Source organism: Amia ocellicauda, chromosome 12 (assembly GCF_036373705.1).
Source record: "Amia ocellicauda isolate fAmiCal2 chromosome 12, fAmiCal2.hap1, whole genome shotgun sequence".
Lineage (NCBI taxonomy): Eukaryota > Metazoa > Chordata > Actinopteri > Amiiformes > Amiidae > Amia > Amia ocellicauda.
Window position 1 is genome coordinate 24853437 of NC_089861.1, and position 23323 is coordinate 24876759.

Genomic DNA, 23323 nt, shown 5'->3' on the forward strand with positions numbered 1-23323 from the left:
ATAACGAGATAATCAGTGTTACTCACTTCACCTGTCAGTGGTCATAATGTTATGACTGATCGGTGTATATGCTGATGTCAAATGCATGCATAGTCGTGATGTAGGGTGTAGATAGATGTCAATATTGTTTGGGTATTGTTGTCTTCTTGGATAAATACGTTAATAACAGTATTATTAATAATAATATCCATTTATTTTATGTAGTTAAATCAAATTCATATAGAAATAAACATCTCGCACATCCATGAAAAAATAATCCTAATTCAAATCGGCAAGAAAAGAAGGAGGCGTCAGTACATACACTGTACATTTTACAGTTTGAAAAAGTAAAACAAAACTAAATTGGAATATATATAAATAACATAGAGGGACAGAGAAAACAGCACCTGTAGTTTTTCACTGTGTTTTGTGCCTGGATGTTTCCTGGTTTTATCCCACATCATCTAGCATTTAGAAATAGGTCAAATGTAGTTATAAAATGTACTGGAGCAAAAGCCCATACATTTATGTTTTACATACATATATATATATATATATATTTTTTTTTTTTTTCCATGTTGTGAATATATTGTACAAATTAACCTCAAGGTATATTTTCAACCGATGAAATGAACATATGGATTACAGACTAAAATGTATATTTAAAATCTTTCGTGTTTTAAAATCTACACAAAATGTGGCCCAGTTTGGCTCTCAAGATAGATCAGAAGGACATGTCTGCCATGTATATAAAATATATATTCGCTCCATATGAAGAGTTAGAAAAACTCAGAACTGCAATTGTTTTTTTGTTTCTGCATTTCCCACCCTGTACTCCTGCCATTCAGACCTGGGTTTGTAATTCACAGATGGCACATGGAGGCAAAATCTGGATTGAATCTGGGAATAAGAGGAGGCTCATCCCACCCACTCCAAATCTGGCTCCGGCCCAGTCACCGTGTGGTCCAGTGGAGTGTGGCTCTGTCTCAGTTGACGCCCCTCTTTGTTAGGTTTTTCTCAGATTGTCCACCGGAGCAAGTCAGCCCACTGTATAGCACAGAGCGAAAGGAACAGGAAACCAAAAACCAACCAAAAAGACAATGTTTTTTTTGTTAGGAGATGAGAAGGAGCCCCCCCACCTCCTTAAAGTCTCAGATTCAAGTCCACAGTGTGGCCCATTCATCCACTCATCACCGAGTCAGAGTGAGAGAGAGTGTGTGTGTGAGTGTGTATATTTATAGTTTTTATATCTGTTATCTTCACAGTGTCAAAAAGTCAAGTTTTCTCTGTTGTGTAACCCCCCCGGGCTCACATTGCCCAGCTGTAGGGGGTCAAAGGTCAAAGGTCATGGACTGTGCTTTTGCAACTCCAGCGCTGTCATCATTTCTCCCTGCCAGGAGGTTCTTGTCCCGTTGGAGGGCAGGTGTTGAGGGGGAATTGGTGGGGGCTATCCTGGTTAGGTTAAGGTAGTGTAATTCACTGTGATCTGCGCCCCCACCCCCCACCACCAAATCCTGTCTCCGTCCATCTCAGCCCGCAGTCCCTCAGTCCCTCAGTAGCTGCTCTCGTGGCCGGTCAGGATGTAGAGGTTGCTGAGGGCCGAGGGGTCTCCGGTGGGCGTGCTCTCCAGGATGATGTCCCTGAAACACAGCGGAGGGCACAGAGAGGATAGTAGAGGCCGCATGGTGGAGTCACACACACACACACACACCATGCTCGAATAAAGACTCAACCTTCTGCATAAACCGTGCTTCCAGTTAATCAATTTCAGCCGTTAAGCGGTGCGTCAGGTCTCTTTTACAGACGCTAGCAGATCCGTATCGTTATGGTGCGTTATATTTTCCCACGGTCTGTGAACGGCTAACGGTTCATTTTTTTTACACAACCCTCACCTACTGGTCCCCAGGACTCTGAACACCCGGCTCTCGTCCGTGATCTCCTGGGTGACCTGCAGAAGACAAAGCAGGGATCCAAAGTCACGGTTCAGGACCTGAGCAACTAAAATTGCATGCGTGTCACCATCCCTTTACAAGTTCGCCATGCCCCCCTCGAGAAGGCCTACCTCATTGGTCTGCAGGCTCCGCCCCCTCAGGCCGTGCTTCCAGAAGGCCAGCACACTGTCCTGCAGACACACTGCCCATCACGCCATGACAGCAGAGCACCCAGACACACAGAGACATGAAGGCCACATTAGTGCAAGGTGCGGGACCCCGTCATAACTGGCTACATATCCCATGCACCCTCCTATCCCAGAATCCCCAGAGGCATGTGCAGCGCCTGGCCACTAGCTAATATCTATAGTACCTGAGTGCAGTGCTTAATTTGTGCCGGATCCTGCCGGGACAGGATCCGGGACCTCTCGGGTTTTGAATGTCTGTGTTCCGGTACCTATTTGTGCCGATCCGATACCTCACGTGGTAAAAAACCAAAAACTATAACATAAAGGGTTGTTTAAATTATTTTTAACGTATTGCCCTTACAATTATATCATGCAAATCATTAATAAATGGGGATCTGAGTGCATAGCACGTTGTTTTCAGCACTGTTCTGTACGCGTTCCGGGACCTGCGCCTGCCTCGTCACCCCTCCACTCTCATATATGCTTTGCGTTCCGGCACCTTCTGATTTACAAATTAAGCACTGCCTGAGTGGGTTGGAAAAAACTCCTTTTCTTATTTTACCCACAACCCCCTGTAGTGTTGTAGATGGCAGTGCCCACTTCTTACCAAGGGTCTGGATGGTGAAGTCGAAGGTCAGCTCCTGCGGCAGGCCCTTGCTCGGCCGCCCCTGCAGATTCACAACCTTCACAGTGTCTACGGAGAGGGGGAGGGAGAGAGTGAGAGAGGGAAGGAGGGAGAGCAGGAGGGACGAAGGGAGAAGGTTAAGCAAGAGAGAGAAAGAGAGAGAGGATGCGTCCCTTTCTTGAAAGAGAAAAAGACAGAAAAGAAGAAAAAGGAAAATGAAAGAAAGAAAAGGACAAAGACTGAAAGGTAAAGTGAGAAAGAGAGAAGAGAGCATAGTACCCAGAGACATAATACTAAAAGAGACTACGAACAGCACCCGACTAGACTGAAGCCCAGTGCCTTGCCGGGAGACTCACTCTCGAGGGCGATGAGCACCGTGTCCCTGTCCATCTGAGTGACCTGCACCGCCTGCACTGCCGGACTGTCTGCGCAAAAAGAGACGAGAGGGACCTGTGACCGGAGTCTGCTGTGACACACTACAGTCAGAAACACACAGACAGACACATGCACAAACACACAAACTTACAGTTTGGTCCATAGATATTTGGACAGTGACACAATTGTCATCATTTTGGCAAGACGTGCTTTAAGTGTAGACTTTCATCTTTAATTTAAGGGTAGTTACATCCAAATTGGGTGAACGGTGTAGGAATTACACCCATTTTTATATTAAGATCAAGCAGGAACTAAAGACACTGCAGTGCAGGCCTGGCAGAGCATCACCAGGGAAGAAACTCAGCATCTGCTGATGTCTATGGGTTCCAGGATTTGCAACCAAGTATTGAAACTCACAATTTAATTCATGATTATGTTAGTTTGTCCAAATCCTTTTGAGCCCCTAAAAATGGGGGACCACCAATAAAAATTGGTGTAATTCCTACACCATTCACCCAATTTGGATGTAACTCCCCTCAAATTAAAGATGAAAGTCTGCACTTAAAGAACGTATTGATTGTTTCCTTTCAAATCCATTGTGGTGGCGTATAGAGCCAAAATGATGACAGTTGTGACACTTTCCAAATATTTATGGACCTAACTACATACACACAAACACATGCTATGGACAGAAACACACACAGGCAAACACACCTACACGCACGCACACACACAAAGGCAGAGAGAGAGAGAGTGGGGGAAGGAGTAGAGAAGTAGAGAGGGGGAGTATTTTTTTTCCTTTTTACTAGATCTGTCAAGGCTTTGGCAACACTTGTGTAGACTTGTCATGCCAATAAAGCTTGCCTTGAATATGAATTTGAAGGAGAGAGAGAGACCTAATGGTTACTCTGTGTCACTAAGCAGCTGCAGTTCGGTACCTGGTTTGGCACTGGGTGTACCATCCAAGCGGATGATGTCGAATTGGAGCTGCTGATTGGCTGACGGGGAGTCGCCTGTGGCCACGCCCCTCCTGACACCCACGCACACCTGGGGCAGCTCATCGGTCTCCAGCACTAGCAGCTCGAACAGGGGGAGGGGCTCGGGGACGCACACGGCAAAGTGCTGAGAGAGAGAGAGAGAGAAAGAGAGAGAGCGGGAGGGGCAGAGGGAGGAGAGAAGGAGAGAGAGATTGAGAGGGAGAGAGGGGGCGTTAAGCAGGATCAAAGTCGAAAGCTTGGTTACTTCACTACTTGTTATGTCCTTTCCTTGCGATCGATTGTGTCTTATCTCTATGGTCTCCTGCCTCCTACCTTGAGCTGCATGAACTTCTGAAGAGGTTCGTACCACAGCAGCAGCACCAGGCCGGACTGCAGCACGCCGCACAGGAACGTGCTGTCTGTGTACGGGTTACGCACTGGGGGGTAGAGAGAGATATGGACAGAGATTATATCAATCTAGTTTCTTCAGTCTACCACTTGGTGGCTTAGTGACTAGAGCAGAGATAATTGTGTGTGTGTGTGAGTGCGACGCCAAGCCACCCATCCTTACCCACGCCGCACCTCTGGCATCCTTTGGTGTCCGGGATCTTGGTGGAAACGGCGTACTTCCTGTGGACAGACAACATGTGAGTGGGGACGGAGACCAGACCCAGATGAGCTTACAGCCAGGTCATCGGTCCCTCAGTCAGGGCCAGAATAAACTCCCTTCCCCTACACACATCTACTGGGGTGTTCAATTGCAGGTCAGTGGGTTGGGTGGGAGTGTAGGGGGCACCAAGAGGGCGGGGCTGTGGCCAGAGACGGAAAGGGGCAGGAGGGTCAGTCAGGTACCTGGGGATGATGCGCTCGGTCAGCCGGTTGGTGCTGATGGCCCGTTGGCTCGGCCGCTTCTGCTGGTGTTTCCGCTGGTCGAACAGCGCGGCCAGACTGTGAGAGTACAGCTGGGAGGACTTGCCTGCTCGGGGTTGGGGGGGGGGGTGTTGGACAAAGAAACAACGACAAACTAATACAGTGGAGTGACTGACTGGATCACTTTGAAGTGACCTAGGACAGCAAAATGATCGCGGGGCAGACGGAGAGCTGGAGAGTGAATGGCCCAGAGAGGTGAATTCTCTAAAACCGATTTGAAAACAAATGTTTGGGACATTGAGAGAGACCAGGAGGCTCACCTGAGACTGACATGAGGACGCTGTTCATCACATAGAGCCAGGTGCAGCGCTGAGGGAGCAGCTGCAGGAGAGAGAGAGAGAGAGAGAGAGAGAAATAGAGGTCTGTCAATAGATGTTAAAATCTAAAAATGTATCATTCCTGTAATTGCTGTTCCCATCACCCTGTTTTTGACCCCTGGGCTTGTTTGTCACAATACTGTGGCAACACTGAGTTCAATAAGTCACTGAATTGAATTGAAATTAATTGAGAGAGAGAGAGAGAGAGAGAGAGAGAGAGAGAGAGAGAGATGGAGAACACAGGCATACAGTACCTTCTCCATGGTGTCTTCGTGGAGTTCGTTGAGGTTCAGGGTGTAGATCCCCTCCTCTGCCCCCAGGATGAGATACTGATCTGGGGGGGAGAGAAGGAGAGGGAGACAGTGGGATGGGGAAGGAAGAGGAGTTAAAAAAGCTTGTGGCTACTTGTTGTAAAGGGCACTATACCCAACAAAATTGATTGACTGCATGATTGATCAATTAATTGACAGCATGATTGATTGATTAATGAAATACTGTTTTATTGTTTAAAGTATTTTACATTTTACAAATAAAAACATTTCAAATTTTTAATACTTGTGATTAAAAACTTTTTTAAAATCAATTCTTAAAATCACTTAAAATTTTAAAAATCTTTGTGATTTAACGAAAACAAAAAAACTTAACTTCAAATAAACAAGTGCACAAAACAACAAAACAAACGTGATGAAAGCAAAACTGCTAACCAACATAAAAGTCAAATACATTGAAAATAACTGAAAATGCACTGGACAAAATAAAGAAACAATTAAAAAGGTAAAAATAAAAAACAAACAAAAAAGATTGATTAATGAAATGATTGGACTGATTGATTGATTGACTGAGTGAGTGATCCACCAGTGAGTGAGTGAGTGATCGATTGAGTGATCCAGTGAGTGATTACCTCTGGTCTGGGGCAGGACCCAGGTGGAGGCGCAGTGCACCTTGAGGGGGCAGCCGTTGAACACCTTGGAGAAGCAGGCGCCCATCTGTTAAAGACAAGAGAGGATATCACCGTCACGTGACCCACAGTGGTCATGTGACACGACAGAGCCACCTTCCTCCTGGACTGACTGCTGTGTTACCCCCGCGAGAGGCGTAGCTAGGATTGTGTTTCGAGGAAGGTGGGGCGGGCTTTAATTCAAATCAGTAAAATCAGGAAGTTTTTAATTAGGAGTGTTGGAGTATTTCCACCAGAAATAGTCACAAACTATGGTCAACGGTTTCTGGCCCCTTTAGGGCCTGGTGGAGAATTACCTGGTGAAATTTTGAAAAGCTTGAATCTTTTATTTATTTATTTTCAAAGGGATTCATGACCAATTAACCTGACCCTCGAACCCATGCAAAGCTCAGTAGGGATCAGAATCTTTCGCCCTCCCCCAGTGACCCTTCCTGTGCCTGATCAGCTCCCCACAAAACTGAGCTGGGGCAGGGGGTGGTTGATAATGGTGAACCCCGCTGCCACCAGGCTGTCTACATATTCTCCCAACAGGAAACAGGAAGTACTTACATGAACTTTGGGGGTGGGCGGCAGGCCGTGGCAGTCGGCACGCTGGAGTGGAAGAACACAGACACAGTGACTCCAAAATGGACAGGAGATTTAAACCCCGACCCCCCCATTATCAAAACCACACATTCCTCACATCCTCATGCAGATATATTGGTAAGGGTGGGAGAGGGAAGCCACTTACAGAATCCTCCGTCTTCCTCCGCAGCGTGGCCCACTCGGGGGACAGGGGCGGATCTGGGGCGGAGAGAGGGGGCCCCCTTTCGGCCTTGTTCTTGCTCACCATAGCGCCCCCTGTAGGAAAAAACACAGGCATCAGCAAAGGCACAGCAGAGGGGTGGATTCAGTTTCTGTCACAGTCACGTTGTTGGCTTTGAATACGGGAATCTGACTGTCTGACTGTGTCTCAGGAGGGGTGAGCTCTGGGGGCAGGGGAAAGCCGCTGGTGCCCCGGGACAGGCTCTTGACGTTAATTGCGGTGACAACCAGTGACAGAACTGGTCTTGGGGCGACCAACGGGGTGGGCGAGGCGTCACATGCGCTCAGCAAGGACACGAGTTCACTGTGGCGCACTCAGAGGCACACTGACTGTGACTGTACATAGCAATGGAGACTTTGGTGTGGGGAGAGAGGCAGGTCTGAGATGTCTTCGTACACCAACACAATCGATATTATAAAGATATTCTATATGTTCTGACAGAGCCGCAAACCCAGCTGAGATGGATTTGGAGGTTGCAAGACTTGTGTGAAGATTTTTAGTTATTGTCTTTTACGTGACTTGGCCACGGGACACTTTCAAAGCAGGACCAGACACAGAATCATCTCTCACTTCGGTCTGTCAGTTGCAGTACAATCCAGTCAGGACCAGACCTCGCCTCGCTCCCACCTCTGTCAAGTCCACCAGGTAATAAATGAACTTTTTAAGTTTAGTTTTTTTTTTAAGAAAAAGACTAAGCACCATGTGACAGGACCACTAATACAGATCTAAAGATCCACTTGGATCAGATGGGGCAGCTAACATCCATTGTGTTGGCATTTCCCTGACTGCTGGCACACGCCTTTCATTGCAGGTGGTAATCAATAACAACGTGTGCTGAAGCCTGATGCCCCTACCTGCTGTGCCCGGGTTGTGGGTGTTAGCGCTGGGCAAGGGGGGCGTGCCGTCTAGACTGGGGGAGCGGGAGGATGCGGAGGGCAGGGAGGTGGCGCTGGACTCGGGGCTGACCGCTGCCGACCTCTTCACCGTGCCGGACTTGTCAATGTCGTCCACCGGGCTGTGCTGTAGAAAAAGAAAATACAGAAAGACAGAATATAATACAATACAACAGAACATAATGGAACACAATACAATGCAACAGAACAGAATAGAATGGAATGCAATATAATACAATAGAACAGAAAATAGCATAGATTACAATACAATAGAATATAACAGAATAGAATAGAGCACAGTAAAATGGAGTACTGTCTTCATAAATACAGTCTCTGAGTAAGTACATGCTTACCTCACTAGATAGCGCTCTCTTTATTGTCAGGCTCCTGCAGTTCACAGAAAGCGAGAGAGAGATTTTAACTCAACTGGCATCATTTCATTTTATATTACATTATGTCATTTGACTGAATAGATCCAAGGTGACTGGCTTGGCAACACAACTGAAAGGTGTACAGTGAAGTGCAGAAGGAGATTTTACACACAAACCCTGACCTTTCCAACAGAGCTTCCTCCACACACTCCAGCAGACTCCTGAGAGAGAGAGAGAGAGAGAGTTTTCAACACATTTAATTGTAATCATCAAATCATTTATTACTTCATATAATAAAAAAAAGTATGAATCTACTTTTTAATTGTGTATATTGACCTGTTTATTATTTGTATTTTTAAATTGTTGATGATAAGTATGTGTATATATATACTGTATGTGTGTCTGTACTGTTGCTAATGCTTTGGCAATACTGATTCTGGTCACACCAAAAAAGCATTAATTTTAATTTGAGAGAGGCTGTTGGCAGCAGGGAGAGGCTGGTCTTCACTTACGGGGTGTTGCTCTCCTCGCCTGCAATGCTCCAGTCATCATAGGAGCCCTGAAAGCAGACAGGCAAAGTGCGACGTTAATCTGGGCTCCTCCTCTCTCTCCCTCTCTCTTTCTCCTCTATTTGGTTTAAAGCTGGGCAGCCAACAACTCCCCACAAAAAATAAATCAATAAATAAGAATGGAAAAAAAAAACACACCAGGTCGGGATAGGGGTCTGTCTCCTTCCTCATGGGGGGGCAGAACTTCACCTGATCAACTGCCATCAGAAACAACAGAGAGAGAGAGATGATTTATTTTCCTCTTTAAAAGATCTGTAAATGCTTTGGCGACACTTGTGTAGACTTGTCGTGCCCCTCAGCACTGGCCCTCCGTCACCACGCAGCAAACTGGCAGCACAGATCGGGTGCCAAGGACTGCGCTGTCCGTAGGATGCCAAGGCCGAAAAAGGGCAAGTGGGGAGGCCCTTGTTATTAGTTCTCTGTTCGAGGAGCACTGAGGACGGTGTTGTTCTCAGCTGTGTGAATGGCAGCCTTGTGTGTGTGGCCCCGGGCAGAGGGAGAGCAGTCTGTGTGTGTGTGTGTGTGTGTGTGTGTGTGTGTGTGTGTGTGTGTGTGTGAGAGTATGTGTTTGTTTGAGTCTCTGTGTGCGTGTGTGTGTGTGTGTGTGTGTGTGTGTTCATGTGAGTCTGTGTTTGCGTGTGCGTGTGCATGTGTGTTGGTGTCTTGATTCTCTCAGCACAGACCTCCTTTGACTGCCACATGGAAAAAAAATGGACGCTATGCAAGGTGTCAGTGTCCCCTCCTGCCCTGGCCCTTCTCCTGGCACACTACAATCACCCTTAGAGGGGCCCGGCCTGTGGACAATGGCTCCTCAGTGGGCCGGGCCCTCCCCCCAAGCCCTGCCGAGACTGCAGATCGCCTGGCACTGCAGAAAATGGCGAGTTTATTTTTCTGGCAAGGTCTCTGCTTAGAGCACAATGAAACGCTGGATGATGCAGAGCGATCTGGGGAGGTCTCTGCAGTCCCCTCCGCCCCCCTTCCACGGACCCTTCATTCCCAAACACGGTTCAGAATCACGTGGCTATCAGCTCTGGGTGTGGTTACCGTGGTTCCTGGTGTGCAATTAAAATCACTCTTAAAATACATGAAACAAAATATGCAGCACTTTACAGTGACAGTCTATCGGATAACAGTTCCCAGTTTACAGAGCATCCCTAAGCGTTTTTGGTTTTATCACTTTTTTAAATCCGAGGAGGGAGGCAAAGCAGGGAATGCTGGGAAAGGGCACTGGTGGCCGGATTCTTCTACCAGGCGAGGCGGGAGTCAGGTGTGGGATCAGGGATCAGGCCGAAAGCATCCGCCGTGATGTGACACCATGACCTCACAATGAAGGAAGTCGGGCGTCATTTTGGATTTGTTAAATTATATATATATATATATATATATATATATATATATATATATGTATATATATATATACACACATTTTATAAAAAGAGGCTTTCCATATGAAATGCAAATTGCTGTTTAGTCATGATAATTGCAGTCTTGATTCTGTTGCAGATTCTTGGACCCAGCGCAATTAACAGAGATCAGGGAGGTAAAGTTGTCTAATTCCACTGTGATTCCAGTCATTGCTCTCTTCCGCTGTGATAGACAAACACATTTCTGTGCACGGGCAATGCAGTCGCGCTACACAACTCACAAGAGGGCTGAGGGTCGTGTATAGTGTAGTGTATACTGTAGGGGCCCAGACAGGAGCCAGCACTCACAGACAGGAAGAGAGGGAGAGGGAGAGGGAGAGGGAGAGAGAGAGAGAGAGAGAGGAGGCCCGGACACTTACACTGCACCTCCGACAGAGTCCTCTCTAGGCCCAGATGCTTCCCCAGGGACTGGATCTTGTCCGGGAAGGCGTCACACATCTGGGGGAGGGACAAGCAGTTTAAAAATAAATACTCCAAAGACAATAAACAGACAAACCCTCAATGTGTTTTTTTTTGGCACAATAATCAGCAAGGTCTGACGAGGGGGTGATTGATGTCTCTCGCGGTGCCTCCCACTGTTCCCCACCCTCCGGCCCCCCCACCCAGTCCTTACGTCCAGGTCGGTGTCGTCCATGCCCAGTCCAGCACTGAGGTCCGGGTTACTGGCCGAGTCCAGCAGCTCGATGGCCTGGGTTCGGGTCAGCAGCTGGGCCATGAAGGGGTGCTGTAGGGAGGGAGGGAATGTTACCAACCCAAAACCCCATAAAGTTGCCAGATGTACTGCACAGCTGGACTTGCTGCGCTCCATCCAGGCTGGTCCACTCTCTCGCCATCACTCAATCAATCAATCAATCAATCAATCCATCATAGTTTATTTTAGCGTGGCCCTCGAGGGGCCAGGTCACCTGGAGGAGCTTCTCAGCAGTGGGCCTCTTGCGCGGGTTCTTGGTGAGGGCCAGCTTGATGAAGTTGTGGAAGTCTGACGACCTGAAAGAGGGGAAGAAAAAAAAGTCAAGGAAGAAAAGAGGAATGAAAACAAAACATTGAAACGTCCCCTCCCTTCTGATGATGCAAACATGCGCTCGAGACACCGCACCCTCCAGCAAGCCAATGCCACTTAGCATCAATCAACTCGATGTGTTGATCACTAGAGCTGCTAGCTGCTCATTACATACAAGGTGACAATGATGGAGCCCCACCCACTCATTCAATTCAAAACAGTTTTATCGGCAGGACTAAGTGACAGCCATGATGGACAGCCCCAGAGTGCCCAAGAGCAGGACAATCGGAGAACCGTCAAGGACAATCCAGAACAATCAAAATAGCAGCACCACATTCATGACTCTGGTCCCCCACCCATCCCACACCTCAGCAGCAGGTAAATAACTCTATGATCCCCCTCTACAATGTGTGGGACTGACTGTCCCCTCCCTCATCTTTATCAACGGCTTTTGCCCCCCCCTTAGCCATCTGTGTCCACTTCCTGTTAATACCCAAGGACATATTGGGGAGACTGGACTGCTCAACTGTAGAATGGGTCTTTTTCAAAGCAGATGACACACCATTTGCCTTTGTCCTTCAGTTTGGGCGGCTGGAAGCTGCTCTTGGACATCAGCATCAACGCCCTGGGAGAGAGGAGTAAAAAAACAGGATGCCGATGAAGATTAATATTAACACTATTTATTGCATTGCATTGGTCTCAGAGCGGCTCACATGTGGCTGCGAAACCGTAAATTCCCATAGAACGAGTGGTGTGACCCGGGAGGGTGAGGTGTCTCTGTACCTCATCGGGTGCAGGTCGAACATGGGTGGCTGCAGCTCTGCCAGCTCGATGGCGGTGATGCCCACAGCCCAGATGTCACACAGCTGGTTGTAGCCACCCTTCTTCTCCACGGCTGCTACCTCGGGTGCCATCCTGCCGCGGACAAAATGACATACAAATTTAAAACAAGAAAATCAGAGGTGGGGGGCAGGGCAGGAATACAGGAGGGGTTTCACAATGACACGTGGATTTTTATCTGGGATTTTGTCTCAAGTCAGAATTGCTAGCTCATTGGAAGCAGGGCGTCTGTCATATGTTATTTTCTGTTACTTTGGCAGTGGTTACGTTTTGACACGGATAGAAAGCTCTCCTGTGTCTTCACATCCTTAAAGATCTGAAACCACCCTGGTTGGTTCTTATTAACTGCAGTGGATTACTCCTTTTAACTCATTGATTTCCACACAACTTTTTTGGGGGGGTTGTGCCAGTAAAAAAAAACAACCACAAGTACAATAAACACGTCAGTTTTTTTTACATCTGGGGGTGTTGTGTCCCGATACCTGGCGATGCCAAGAAGAGGAATAACACACAAAAACAGAGGGAACAAAAGGAAAAATAGAGATGAAGGAGAGATGATAGGGCAAGACCCACAGGCCCCAAGACGCCCCTTACCAATATGGCGTCCCAATGAATGACTTCCTCTTGGCCACCGAGGCGTTGATCTCGGCGGCGACTCCGAAATCCGCTGCAAACGGGAACAGTCAACATTCGTCAAATCATAATTCATAAAGATTAAGCGCTAAACTGCATCAAAACTTTAACCCCCCGCGAATCACAAATTATGAAGCCGTACCTGATCACTCTTCGATTCATAAATAGAAGAAAAAGTGACTTGGGAAATAATAAAATGGCAGCAGAAGACCAGACCAGTCAACAGACAGACACACAGACAGTGCTAGACGTCACCACTAGAGCTAGAGCTGAATAGTCAGACATCAAATCGAATGTGGAAAAGAGGAGACCGAATGTCCAGGGAGTGGAAGTAGCTCGCTAAATTAATTGTCATATATAGGGGCAGCAGTGTGGAGTCATGCTCATGGGCGTCCATGGGCGTCCGTGTGCGTCCTGGTGCATGGGGGTGAGCATGCCGGTGCGTGTCAGTGTCGGAGGGTGTCAGTGCTGTGCGTGTGTGGGGCGCGGGGAGCCGGCACTGACCCAGTTTCACATCTCCTCTCTCTGTCAGGAGGATGTTGGCGCCCTGCGTGGAACAGACAGTGACACAATGAGAGCAGACCTCGGAGCAGCGCATCACACACACTCACACACTCACAATCCCATACGACACTGACACACAGCGAAGGTAGGACAGCAGAGGGGAAGTTTACAATATTAAAAGCATTAATTCTGGTAAACAAAAACAAACCCAAAAATACATAAGATAATAAAAACACTCTTGGGCTGTTGGCATGCACAGTGTCTTGGTGCGATACAGGATAGCGGGAGCTGAAGAAGCAGCTGAATGAGAACAGCAGGACTGACAGGCACCCACCTTGATGTCCCTGTGCATCTTGCCCGTCACGTGCAGGTGATGCAAGCCCTGGCCGGGAGACACAAAGGGTTTCAGCTTCAGGTAAACACACACCTAATCCTAACACCTGCACACCTTGAAACAAAACAGTGAGTCATTTCCATCCCATTTGTACTGACGACCTGGGTCAGAGATTCAACAGCTGTTGACATAGCGTTTTTACACTGGGCAGACCTCAACTGGCTCAGGTCTTTTAGATTAGAGAACATACTAATTGGGCGATTCAACTCTCTTAGTCTGTGTGCCAAAGCAATGTCACCTTGGATACATAGACGTGTCATTGTATGATGTGTTAATCATGTGTTTGATTGGTTGGTGTTTTTATGTGTTTGATTGGTTGGTGTATTTGGTTTGTTTGTATGTTTGGTAAGCTGGTTTGGTTGGTTTGTGTGTTTGGTTGGTTTGTGTATTTGGTTGGAGTTAGTTTTGTTGGTGTGTTTGGTTGGTGTGTTTGTGTGTTAGGTTGGGTTGGGTTGGTATGTGTGTTTGTGTGCTTGGTCGGCCGTCTCGGGCGTGTGTTCAGTCAGTCACTGAATAGAAAAAACAGAAAAAAACGACATCTTTTCTTTTTTTAACCAACACTATTTTTGTACAGTGCGGTATTTGTACCGCCATTCTATGCAGTCCTCTAGCATGCAGAATTACAGTCTTATCATTTTAGGAGGGCCATTGACTCAGAAATAGCACTGTTAACCTACCCCAGTGTGTGACCTTGATACATGTGATCAGACCAGCATAAAAAAACATTGTACGAGTCAAATTAGACGAGGATGGAAAAAACTGAAGCAAAGGGAGGCAGAATTACCTGCAGGGTCTCTCTGCAGACGTAGGCGATCTGCTTCTCACGCAGCGGGCCCGTGACTGTGGGGAGAGAGCAAGCAAGGACACGCTTAGGGGCTGGTCACAGGATCGCCCCTTTCCCCGGGCAAGCTGAGCACCACGGCCACACGGACCGCACTCCCGGCCCTGGGCCTTGCTTGGCATCCCAGCCCTGTCCCCTGTGTGCCGCGTGGAGCTCTGGGGACAAGGGCAGAGCAGCACACACCCTGAGGGGCCACACCACAGACTCACCGTGGTAGATGTCCTGAAGGGACCCCCCGCCACAGAACTCCATACAGATCCACAGCTTGTTGTTCCTGTAGGAGACACAGAGACACTGAACTACAAGGCCTTCACAGCAAAGTCATGACCAAACCCTGCGCTGTGCTGTACATCCTTATTCGGTCCTTCCCATGGCTTTAGCTGGTTTGACGATAATCCAAAGAATACGGTCGCATTTTTCTATCTAACTACCTACACATTCATTATAACTTCTAACGTCTAGGCTATGTCCAGGGTCATTTGTTTTATTCATCTCACCATTTCAGTTCCTCCTAAACTAAAATAAAAACACATGGTTTATTGACTAGCAGTGCCAGCACATGGGCCACCCCAGCCGCCCAACTGCAGTCACCACCAGCATCAACCAAAAACGTTGTGGTGTCTCATCCCCCTGTCTGTGTTGCTCCTTCCCATCCCCACGGCATCTCTCCCCGCTGCCCTCCTCCCTGACAGACCCTGTACCTGAGGTAGCTGCCGTAGTAGGCCACGATGTTCTTGTGCCGGCACTCCTTCATCATGGCGATCTCCTGGTGGATGGAGGAGACGTCATCGCCTGGGCAAGGAGAGGGGGCAGAGTACAGGGTAGGGTGGCTTGGATTTTGATTGATCTTAGAACAGCCAGAAAACAAAAACCTAAAACAACCTAAAACAAACCACCCCCCACCCCCCACCACACACACAATTGCACACATCTCAGGATACTTGCACACTTCCAAACTGCCAGTTCATTCATGGATTTATTCAATTAATTAAGCTAATTAAAATACTAATCAGTCACAGAGGAAGGGGGGGGTGGTACTGTCATGGTGTGATGCCGCGGCCCGTGGACCACACGGCGAGCCCAGGCCGGGGCATGCCAGCATTTGTAACAGCCTAGGCTGCAGTTCTGTCTTACCGGGGTCCAGTTTGACAATCTTTAGTGCCGCTATTTCCGACGTCTTGATGTTGCGAGCCTGCAGGGAAACACACAGAGAGAGGCTGTGAGTGCTCTGCGTGCATGGGCTGTCTGTGTGTGAGCGACGCTGAGAGTGAGTATGTGTGTGTGGGAGTTTGTGAATGTGTGTGTGTGTGTGTGAGAGAGAGACAGTGTGTGGCATTGGCAAAGGCTTGTGATTCTGGCTATGAATGGTACATAAAATTGGTGCTTTGGGTCAGAAGGCTCTCTCTCTTGGGTTTCTGGCAAACAACAAGTGTGCCTAATCCACACACACTAATCCATATAGTATATTAGTATATGGAGTTACTATATTTGGATGAAAAGACCTGCAGGAATTCTTGACACTCTCTGCCAGGTTTTGAAGCATATGACCTTAAAGTGTGACCCAAGCCACCTCCATAAATGTAGGAAGAGCATCCAACCCCTGCAGCACAGTTATACCATTAGGTGGATGCCAGACTCGAGGCAGACTGGAGCGAGACAGAGGGATAACAGCCTGAAGCTAAACAAGAGCAGCCCATATTCACTCATTAAGCCAACAAGAGACAACTGGGTCTGGGAAGCCCAACATTATTATTACATTTCTGAGCAGACGCCTTTGTCCTTAACAACCATTACAATATAGCACATTAGAAAACGACACAATAGTACACAACATTAATAAGGATATATTTTAGCCGAAAAATTTAATATCAAATCTGTACATGTTGTTTTTGCATTCAAATTACGTTGGGAACTATTTTTCTCTATTCTCTATCAACGGATTCTACTGCGTAATTATTTTATACATACAATTACCAATTTATACAGCTGGGTTTGTACTAGACCAATCTCTAGTGCCTTGCTCCAGGGTACAAAAGCAATGTCCCCCACCTGAGATTGAACCCACAACCCTCCACTACAGAGCTGACTGCTACTCAACCCTGTATACAACACAACTACCTTCCATAATATAAATATTGGCAGTGGCAATTGGCTATTCTCAAAGAGAAGTCAAGAACCTACATTTGAACACAGTGACAAAACAGGGCATAGAGGACTTCTGTCTCCCGTGCTCCCACGGCCGCCCAGACGGCTTTAACAACAAGAACACCACAAACACCAACACCAACACACAACAGACACATTCATCACATCATGCAACACCAAGCTATAAAGGCAGTTCACACTGTGGTTTTCAGACCCAGATACAGGCCTCCTGTACAGCACGAAACAGGAAGTGCTCTTGGCCTGAGGGAGGTGACTGGGCCGCACAGAGTCAGGAGTGGGCAAGGTTTTGATCTGACCACAGAGAGAAGTCGATAACTGCGGTGTGTGGGGGTGGTGAGCTTTAGGGAATCTAATCACATAGTCATGTATTTGAAAAGAAAGGTGTGGGCTGCCTTCATAACAGAGAGCAAAACTGCTCTACTGCCCTTGTGCAACAGTATGAGTCTATACAAACGGGGCGTAAATGACTCGGCCCCCTGAGTGCAGGGTCTATAATAACACAGACGCCGAGCTTTACAAAGCACAGAAAGAGGCACAGTGTGCGGAAGGGCGGCAAAATGATGATGAAGGGGGCATCTTCATCAGCAGGTGGAGGAGGAGAAGATGTCCAGCAACACAACAAATCGCGATTGTTATTTTGAAATGGTAGATGAACTGATTTACTGAGTGCCACACAGCAGTCCCCAGCCCCAGCTCAGCGAGACACCATCTTGAATGTGGCATGATATCGAAAGGGAACCAGAAAAGGGTTCTGGGATGTAATCTGGGAGACATATATGGGCCAGCTTGATAGCTCGAAGAGACCAGCCGCACACTGTTTCTTGCAGAGGCATGCTAGGAAGGATTCTAGAGTCTGGAGTTTGCACACTCTTTAGACCCTAGTGTTATAATGTGTAGGATTCCCTATAACTAATCCTAAAAACACAATCAGATCTTCTCTGCATTATAAGGACACGTTTTCTGTGGGTGTCTCGAAAGGCACAAAAATGTTTCGGGTTCTCCTATTACTGTCCACAAACTGTCCTGCCAAGATCCTCACATCCTGGATCGGTCCACAGCGTACGCAGAGTGTAGGTTTGTGGGCGCAAAGAGAGGAAGAGGGGGCAGCAATGACAGAGCAAACAAGAGTTTCACCTTGACGGAGGTTGGGGGGCGGGGGACGACTCAGTTGCATTGTACTGCGAAACGACTGCAGCAGAAAGGGGAACCAAAGGGGAACCAGACCCTGGAACCACAGCAAAAGCAGAAGCGAGTCGGGCTTTTCAGGTGATGGGACGGAGAGGAGAAAGTGTGGATTGTTGGGGGTGGGGAGGGGACGTCCACTGCGCACGTCTCCGTCTGGCACAGTCTGGCGGAATTAACAGGTGGGCGGGGCTGAGAGGGAAGGGGAGGTTCCAGGCCCGGCAGCAATCTGACTCCAAGTGACTCCCTGCACTTGTGCTGCTTCCCCTTGGGCGAGGCCGGGCTCCCAGTCATTGCCTGAGCTTTGTGTTTGTGTGTGTGTGTGTGAGGGCAAGTATGTGTGTGTGAGTTTGTGTGAGGGTGAGTGAGTGTGTGAGAGAAAGTGTGTAAGTGTGTGTGTGAGTGAGTGAGAGAGCGAGAGAGAAAGTGTGTGAGGACAAGTGTCTGCTGGCAGCCTGAGTCAGATGTAAATAGTCCAGAGTTTGCACTTAGAAACTCATTTGCACGTGAGAGTCCAGGGCAGGCAGAGACACAGCCTGACTAGAGATGCTGCTGTTTTTTTTTTTCAGGCAGAGCGCCAGTCCCTGGAGTGGGAGGGAGTGCCGGAAATTCCCTGTAAAGAGACTGCGGATCTGTCACCCCCCCACTCGGGCTCACCGTACTGGACCCAGAGACTGCGTGTCCAACCACTTCCCGATAAAGACCCAGTGATTGACAAGAGGGGAGTCCCGCCCCCTTTCCCCTTGACTTGCCCCCCCCAGCATGTACACAACTGCTTATGCCGGCCTAAGGGAGACAAGGAGAGGAAGAGGGATTTATCCTGCATCTTTGTTGCTACGGAAACAGCAGGCAGGCTATAACCCCGGCCAGTCAACGCTTTCCTTCAGAGAACAACATAAACACAGAGAGAGAGAGAGAGGGAGAGAGAGAAAGGGTGTGTATTAATAGGGAGGGGGAAGGGGTTATATTTTCTGTATTAAAAGGGGGTCATTTGTATTGAAGGACAGGGGCGGAATGGATTATATTAGGTTATGTGTCATAGTATTGATGTGGTCTGTTATTAATATTGTACGAATATGTAACATCTAAGTGGCTTAACTGCTTTTGCATCACTGTGTCACTCCTGTCAGCTCAATATAGCAATCTGAAATTGAAAGAGATAGAGGAAGAGAAAGAGAGAGACAAATGAAAAGTGAAAAACGATAGAAGATACTACGCCGACTTCCTGTTTTCTTTCCTGCTGTGCCACAGGACTTCCTGTCGCTAAGGTGGGCCGAGCGGAGCGTGCTCAGTGCTGCTGGCGGTGGCGTTTTTCGTTTTTTCGTGTCTCTCTCTCTCTCTCTCTCACTCATGATCCTGTTGAGGACGGGGACTCTGGACTCCTGCAATTGTTGGCCAGTGTACAGTCTGTGGGGGGGGAGGGTTGCTCTAGGACAATGGGTCCCTCTGGTCTCTCAGGGCCTCAGAGCACGAGGAAAGAGGAGTGTCACACAGGGCAGGATGCACAGTGCATACACACAGCACTCGGCCCAGCGATTACGTGTCTGTCTCAGTCACTGGGAGCCCTTTCTGTCTCTCTTTCTCTATCTCTCTGTCCATGTATGTGTCTTGTCTGTCGAACAGGCACACACACGTTTTGATTTAGTAGCGTTTAGCCAATGCCAACCCAGCGCTGAAGATGTTATCTGGGCCCATCTGCCCCGGGGTTGTGTGTTGTTTTTTGGTAACTACTTCACTGGCTTGTAAGAGCACACTGTTGTTCTCACAGAGATGACACCTCTTCCTTCCCCTGGCTTCCTCTGTGGTTTTCCTGTTACCAACTGCTCCCTCTCTCTCTCTTTCACTCTATTGCTCTCCACCGCACTCGCTGTATGTGTCAAGCAGCCTGCAACAGAACTCTGCCTCCCCCTCCCCCTCTCTTCCACCATCTCTTGCCCCCTCTTCTTACCTACCTCTCTCCATCTCTTTCTCCCTCTACTTCTCTCTCTCACACTCTCACCACCCTGCTATCAACCAACACATTTGCTTCAGAAACGTTTTTTCTTAAAAAATAAAAAGAGATACTAATAGAGAAAAAGAAAGAATAATCAGTTGGATTGATAGGCCCTGATCAGAGGGCACAAGGAGTTGTCTTCTGCTCACACTTAGTTGTTTTTGTTTGGTGGAGGGGGTGTGGGAGTAACATTTGGATAAGCTTAGCTACATTTTGAACTAGAATTAAGTTTGCCCCGAAAAACAAGCTCTGGATGCTTGCTCGGGCCTACGGCCTGGGTTCAAACCTCCAGCAAAGACTCTGACCTAACATGAAGTCAGGGCTGTACTTCCACTAAGCCCAGTGGAGATGCATGCAGTGGAAAGAGGCTTGGAAGAGTAGCTTGCAGCTCGGGCTGACCTGTCCCGGGTGTCTGTCTGTGATAAACATCACGTGGGGGTATACAGCGTTGTCTTTACTGCTCCCGAACAAGGACCTGGGCCATGCTTGGGCAGCTAGGATCACGAATGGCTGACCTCTGTGGGCAGGTATGAGGATGCTCTATATAATGAGACAGTCGAGTGCTAAACAGAAGAGATGTGTTGTGTTGGGGTGTGGTCACAGGATGTTGCTCTGTGTCACAGCAGAGTGGTCTGCACCCCCACGCCCTGCCAAGAACACTGCAGTACGGACCACCCGCATCCACCTACGCCAAGTGCACGAAAGCGCTTTTCAGCTCCCCAACCCACAGAGCATTCATTCAGTAATTATTATTTATTATTATTATTTATTTATTGGCAGACGTACTTATCAGGGTGACCTACAGGTTTTATGAGCAATACACAAGTGCAATAACACAATATGAAATTATGGGCAATAATTCATAGGGTTGTGTGTGTACAGCTTTTTCACATTGCATGGGGACCAAAATAATACACTGGGGAACCGTTATAACACAGGCGTGCGAAATAATATAACCACATGTATTATGATCTGCCTCCGCCTCCACTTCACCGCTACTCCTAGCTCCTTCTCACACCCATCTGTATCTGCAGCGTATGACTGTGCCCCCCAAACTCCTCAGGCTGTCCTAATACTGATCTTTCTTCGAAAGCCAAGCCGGCCACGCACACCAAAAACTAAAACTTACCATGCGAGAAAAAACACCCAACAGCGGAGGCGCCCGTGAGAGGTGCGACAGACCCGGTGTGATTGTGTCAGGGTTGCTGGAGTGAGCTTGTGTGTGTCAACTGCTAGACCACAGTCTAGCTAGCACCCATGGCATGCAGCCACTAATGACATAAGGGAGATCCTGTACTCACACCCCTGCACAAGTGTCTTCCACCACCACTGTATTTTGATCAATGTTCAACCAATCAATCAATCAATTAACGCATTTGCCAATTAATCAATTAGACGATTTTCATACAGTATAGCGCCCTGCACTGGGTGGCCACAGAACGCTTTCCTGATTGATATAAACACAGTCAGCTCGGCCTAAACTGTGTGAAGGGCTCGTTTCGCAATCCAACCATTCATAACCGCAGCGACTCAGACCTCCCGATGACCCAGATTAGGAGATGTCCGGGACAGGTAAAAGAGGCCGACAAGACACGTCACATTAGTGAATGTAAGTAACCCCTTGAGTGCTGTGACAGGAATGCCAGCTACACACTGGCACTAGTACACCATGCACTAGACCTGATGATGATGATGATGGTGGTGTGTGTATAATAGGCTGCACAAGAGTACCGAGACCACTTCTTATAAGAAAGTCACTTATTTCCCCATGCTCTCTCTCTCTCTCTCTCAGTCAGCACACAAGCGGAAACAAACATGTCTTCAAACAGCCCAGCGCGCTGCGCCTGCTTCCCTTCCTCAAGCCGACCACCGCGCAGCCGCGGAGCGAGTGGACCCCCTCGGCCGGGCTGCTCCACAGGGGGGTTATTATTACACAGGACGGTTAAAAGTTTTGCAGGCCGACGGGACTACAGCTCAGGATGAATTGAAAGGGAGGGGGGGGGGGTGGTACCGTATATTTAACAACCAACAAATCCGCTTTTTATGATGGCTAATGCTGAATACAAACATACAGGTACCTTAAAGACGTCTCCATAGGTGCCGCTGCCGATCCGGTGTATCAGCTCGTAGTCGTCCAGCGGGTTCATCAGCGAGATGCCGATACTAGTGGCATCCATCTCTGCAGCGACCCGTCCTTTCCCCCCACACAGCACACATTCAAGTCATTTCTTCCCGTTTTTGGAGGCTACAGTATGTCGGCGCTTGAACGCCCGTCACCGAAAGGCACCCCGCAGGTTTGGGAAGGGCAGCGCCGGGGATCCCAGAGCCCGGGTGTCGGCACGGAGAGGCGAGCCGCCGGGCGCACTTTGCTGTCCTCCTGTGTCTCTGTGAGAGCTGCCGAGGTCACAGAGAGAGGGACTCAATGTGAAACGCAGCCTCTCTCTCTCTCTCTCTCTCTCTCTCTCTCTCTCTCTCTCTCTCTCTCTCTCTCTCTCTCTCTCTCTTGTGAAACGTGTGAGAAGGACGCCGCCCGCGGGCCTGAATAGCTGCGCAGGACGGGACTGATAACCAGGGTTATCAAAAAGAAACTGAACACTTCATTACTTGTGTGTGAGGACAACCATTAATTCACGGTTATGCTGGCATCTCAAGAGTAATATTATAGATGTTTTAAAGGTGCAGATTAACATGCTTAGTAGCTGACTATCACGAACATGACCATACCTGCTAATCTGCTACTGCTACTTCCCTACCTACTATTACTGATGCACCGGACTCCTAATACTGTAACTTCTACTTCCATTACAAACCTACACACTACCATACAAAAGTACATCCCCCATAATAGATCATGTTCACATGCATACAAAGCATCTTCAGACACTTTCAGCTCTAGGTTGACATTTGAAGTCCAATGCCCACATGATCACTAGTGGTAATCTGAACACTTAATGTCAGTATTTTTATTCGGCAGCTAGGTGTGTTAAACTCCCTCGGGGGAATCACAGGCCTATCCTACAATTAGGACATACTTCACCTGAACACCCCCCGCCCCTTCCTGATGTTTATATTGGAATACACCATATTTAAAGTAGTTATTGCAGGAGCATGTGAAAACTACTCACTTAGGTGCTTATTACACTCTGCTTCCTTATACTCCCACTTACTTGTGTATTGTTTGCAGTTCTGTTTTTACAGGAACTTCTCCAATACACCCCGTCCCTTCAGCACATACCTGGGACTCCACTGTGTTGTCTGCACTCGTTAGCTTGTTGTACTAGGAAGTGTATGGACTGCACTTTGTTCTGCTGTGAAATGCTTCAACTGTGAGTCATGCTGGATACTGGCATCTGCTAAAAAAATGTGTAAAAACAACAATCCAGTTTCCAGTTCCTCTTCAGAACACAAGACAACACAACGCCGCCAGC

At 48.0% G+C, this 23323-nt stretch overlaps 1 protein-coding gene across 1 annotated transcript; it reads right to left on the reverse strand.

The window, feature by feature from the left end:
* Window positions 1-171: 171 nt before the first annotated feature.
* On the reverse strand, window positions 172-22354 carry map4k2 (mitogen-activated protein kinase kinase kinase kinase 2). The gene is made up of 32 exons (XM_066718925.1): window positions 21974-22354; window positions 15689-15746; window positions 15256-15346; window positions 14764-14828; window positions 14498-14553; window positions 13654-13701; window positions 13320-13362; window positions 12777-12849; window positions 12126-12257; window positions 11905-11967; window positions 11248-11329; window positions 10956-11066; window positions 10702-10780; window positions 9057-9115; window positions 8862-8908; window positions 8532-8570; window positions 8332-8365; window positions 7940-8105; window positions 7011-7120; window positions 6830-6871; window positions 6224-6308; window positions 5577-5656; window positions 5266-5326; window positions 4928-5051; window positions 4647-4705; window positions 4409-4512; window positions 4037-4220; window positions 3080-3148; window positions 2706-2792; window positions 2042-2112; window positions 1872-1927; window positions 172-1619 (listed from the first exon to the last, which is right to left on the reverse strand). The coding sequence occupies exons 1-32, from the start codon at window positions 22070-22072 to the stop codon at window positions 1532-1534; spliced, it is 2565 nt and encodes an 854-aa protein (XP_066575022.1). The 5' UTR covers window positions 22073-22354; the 3' UTR covers window positions 172-1531.
* Between the last annotated feature and the right edge of the window lie 969 nt (window positions 22355-23323).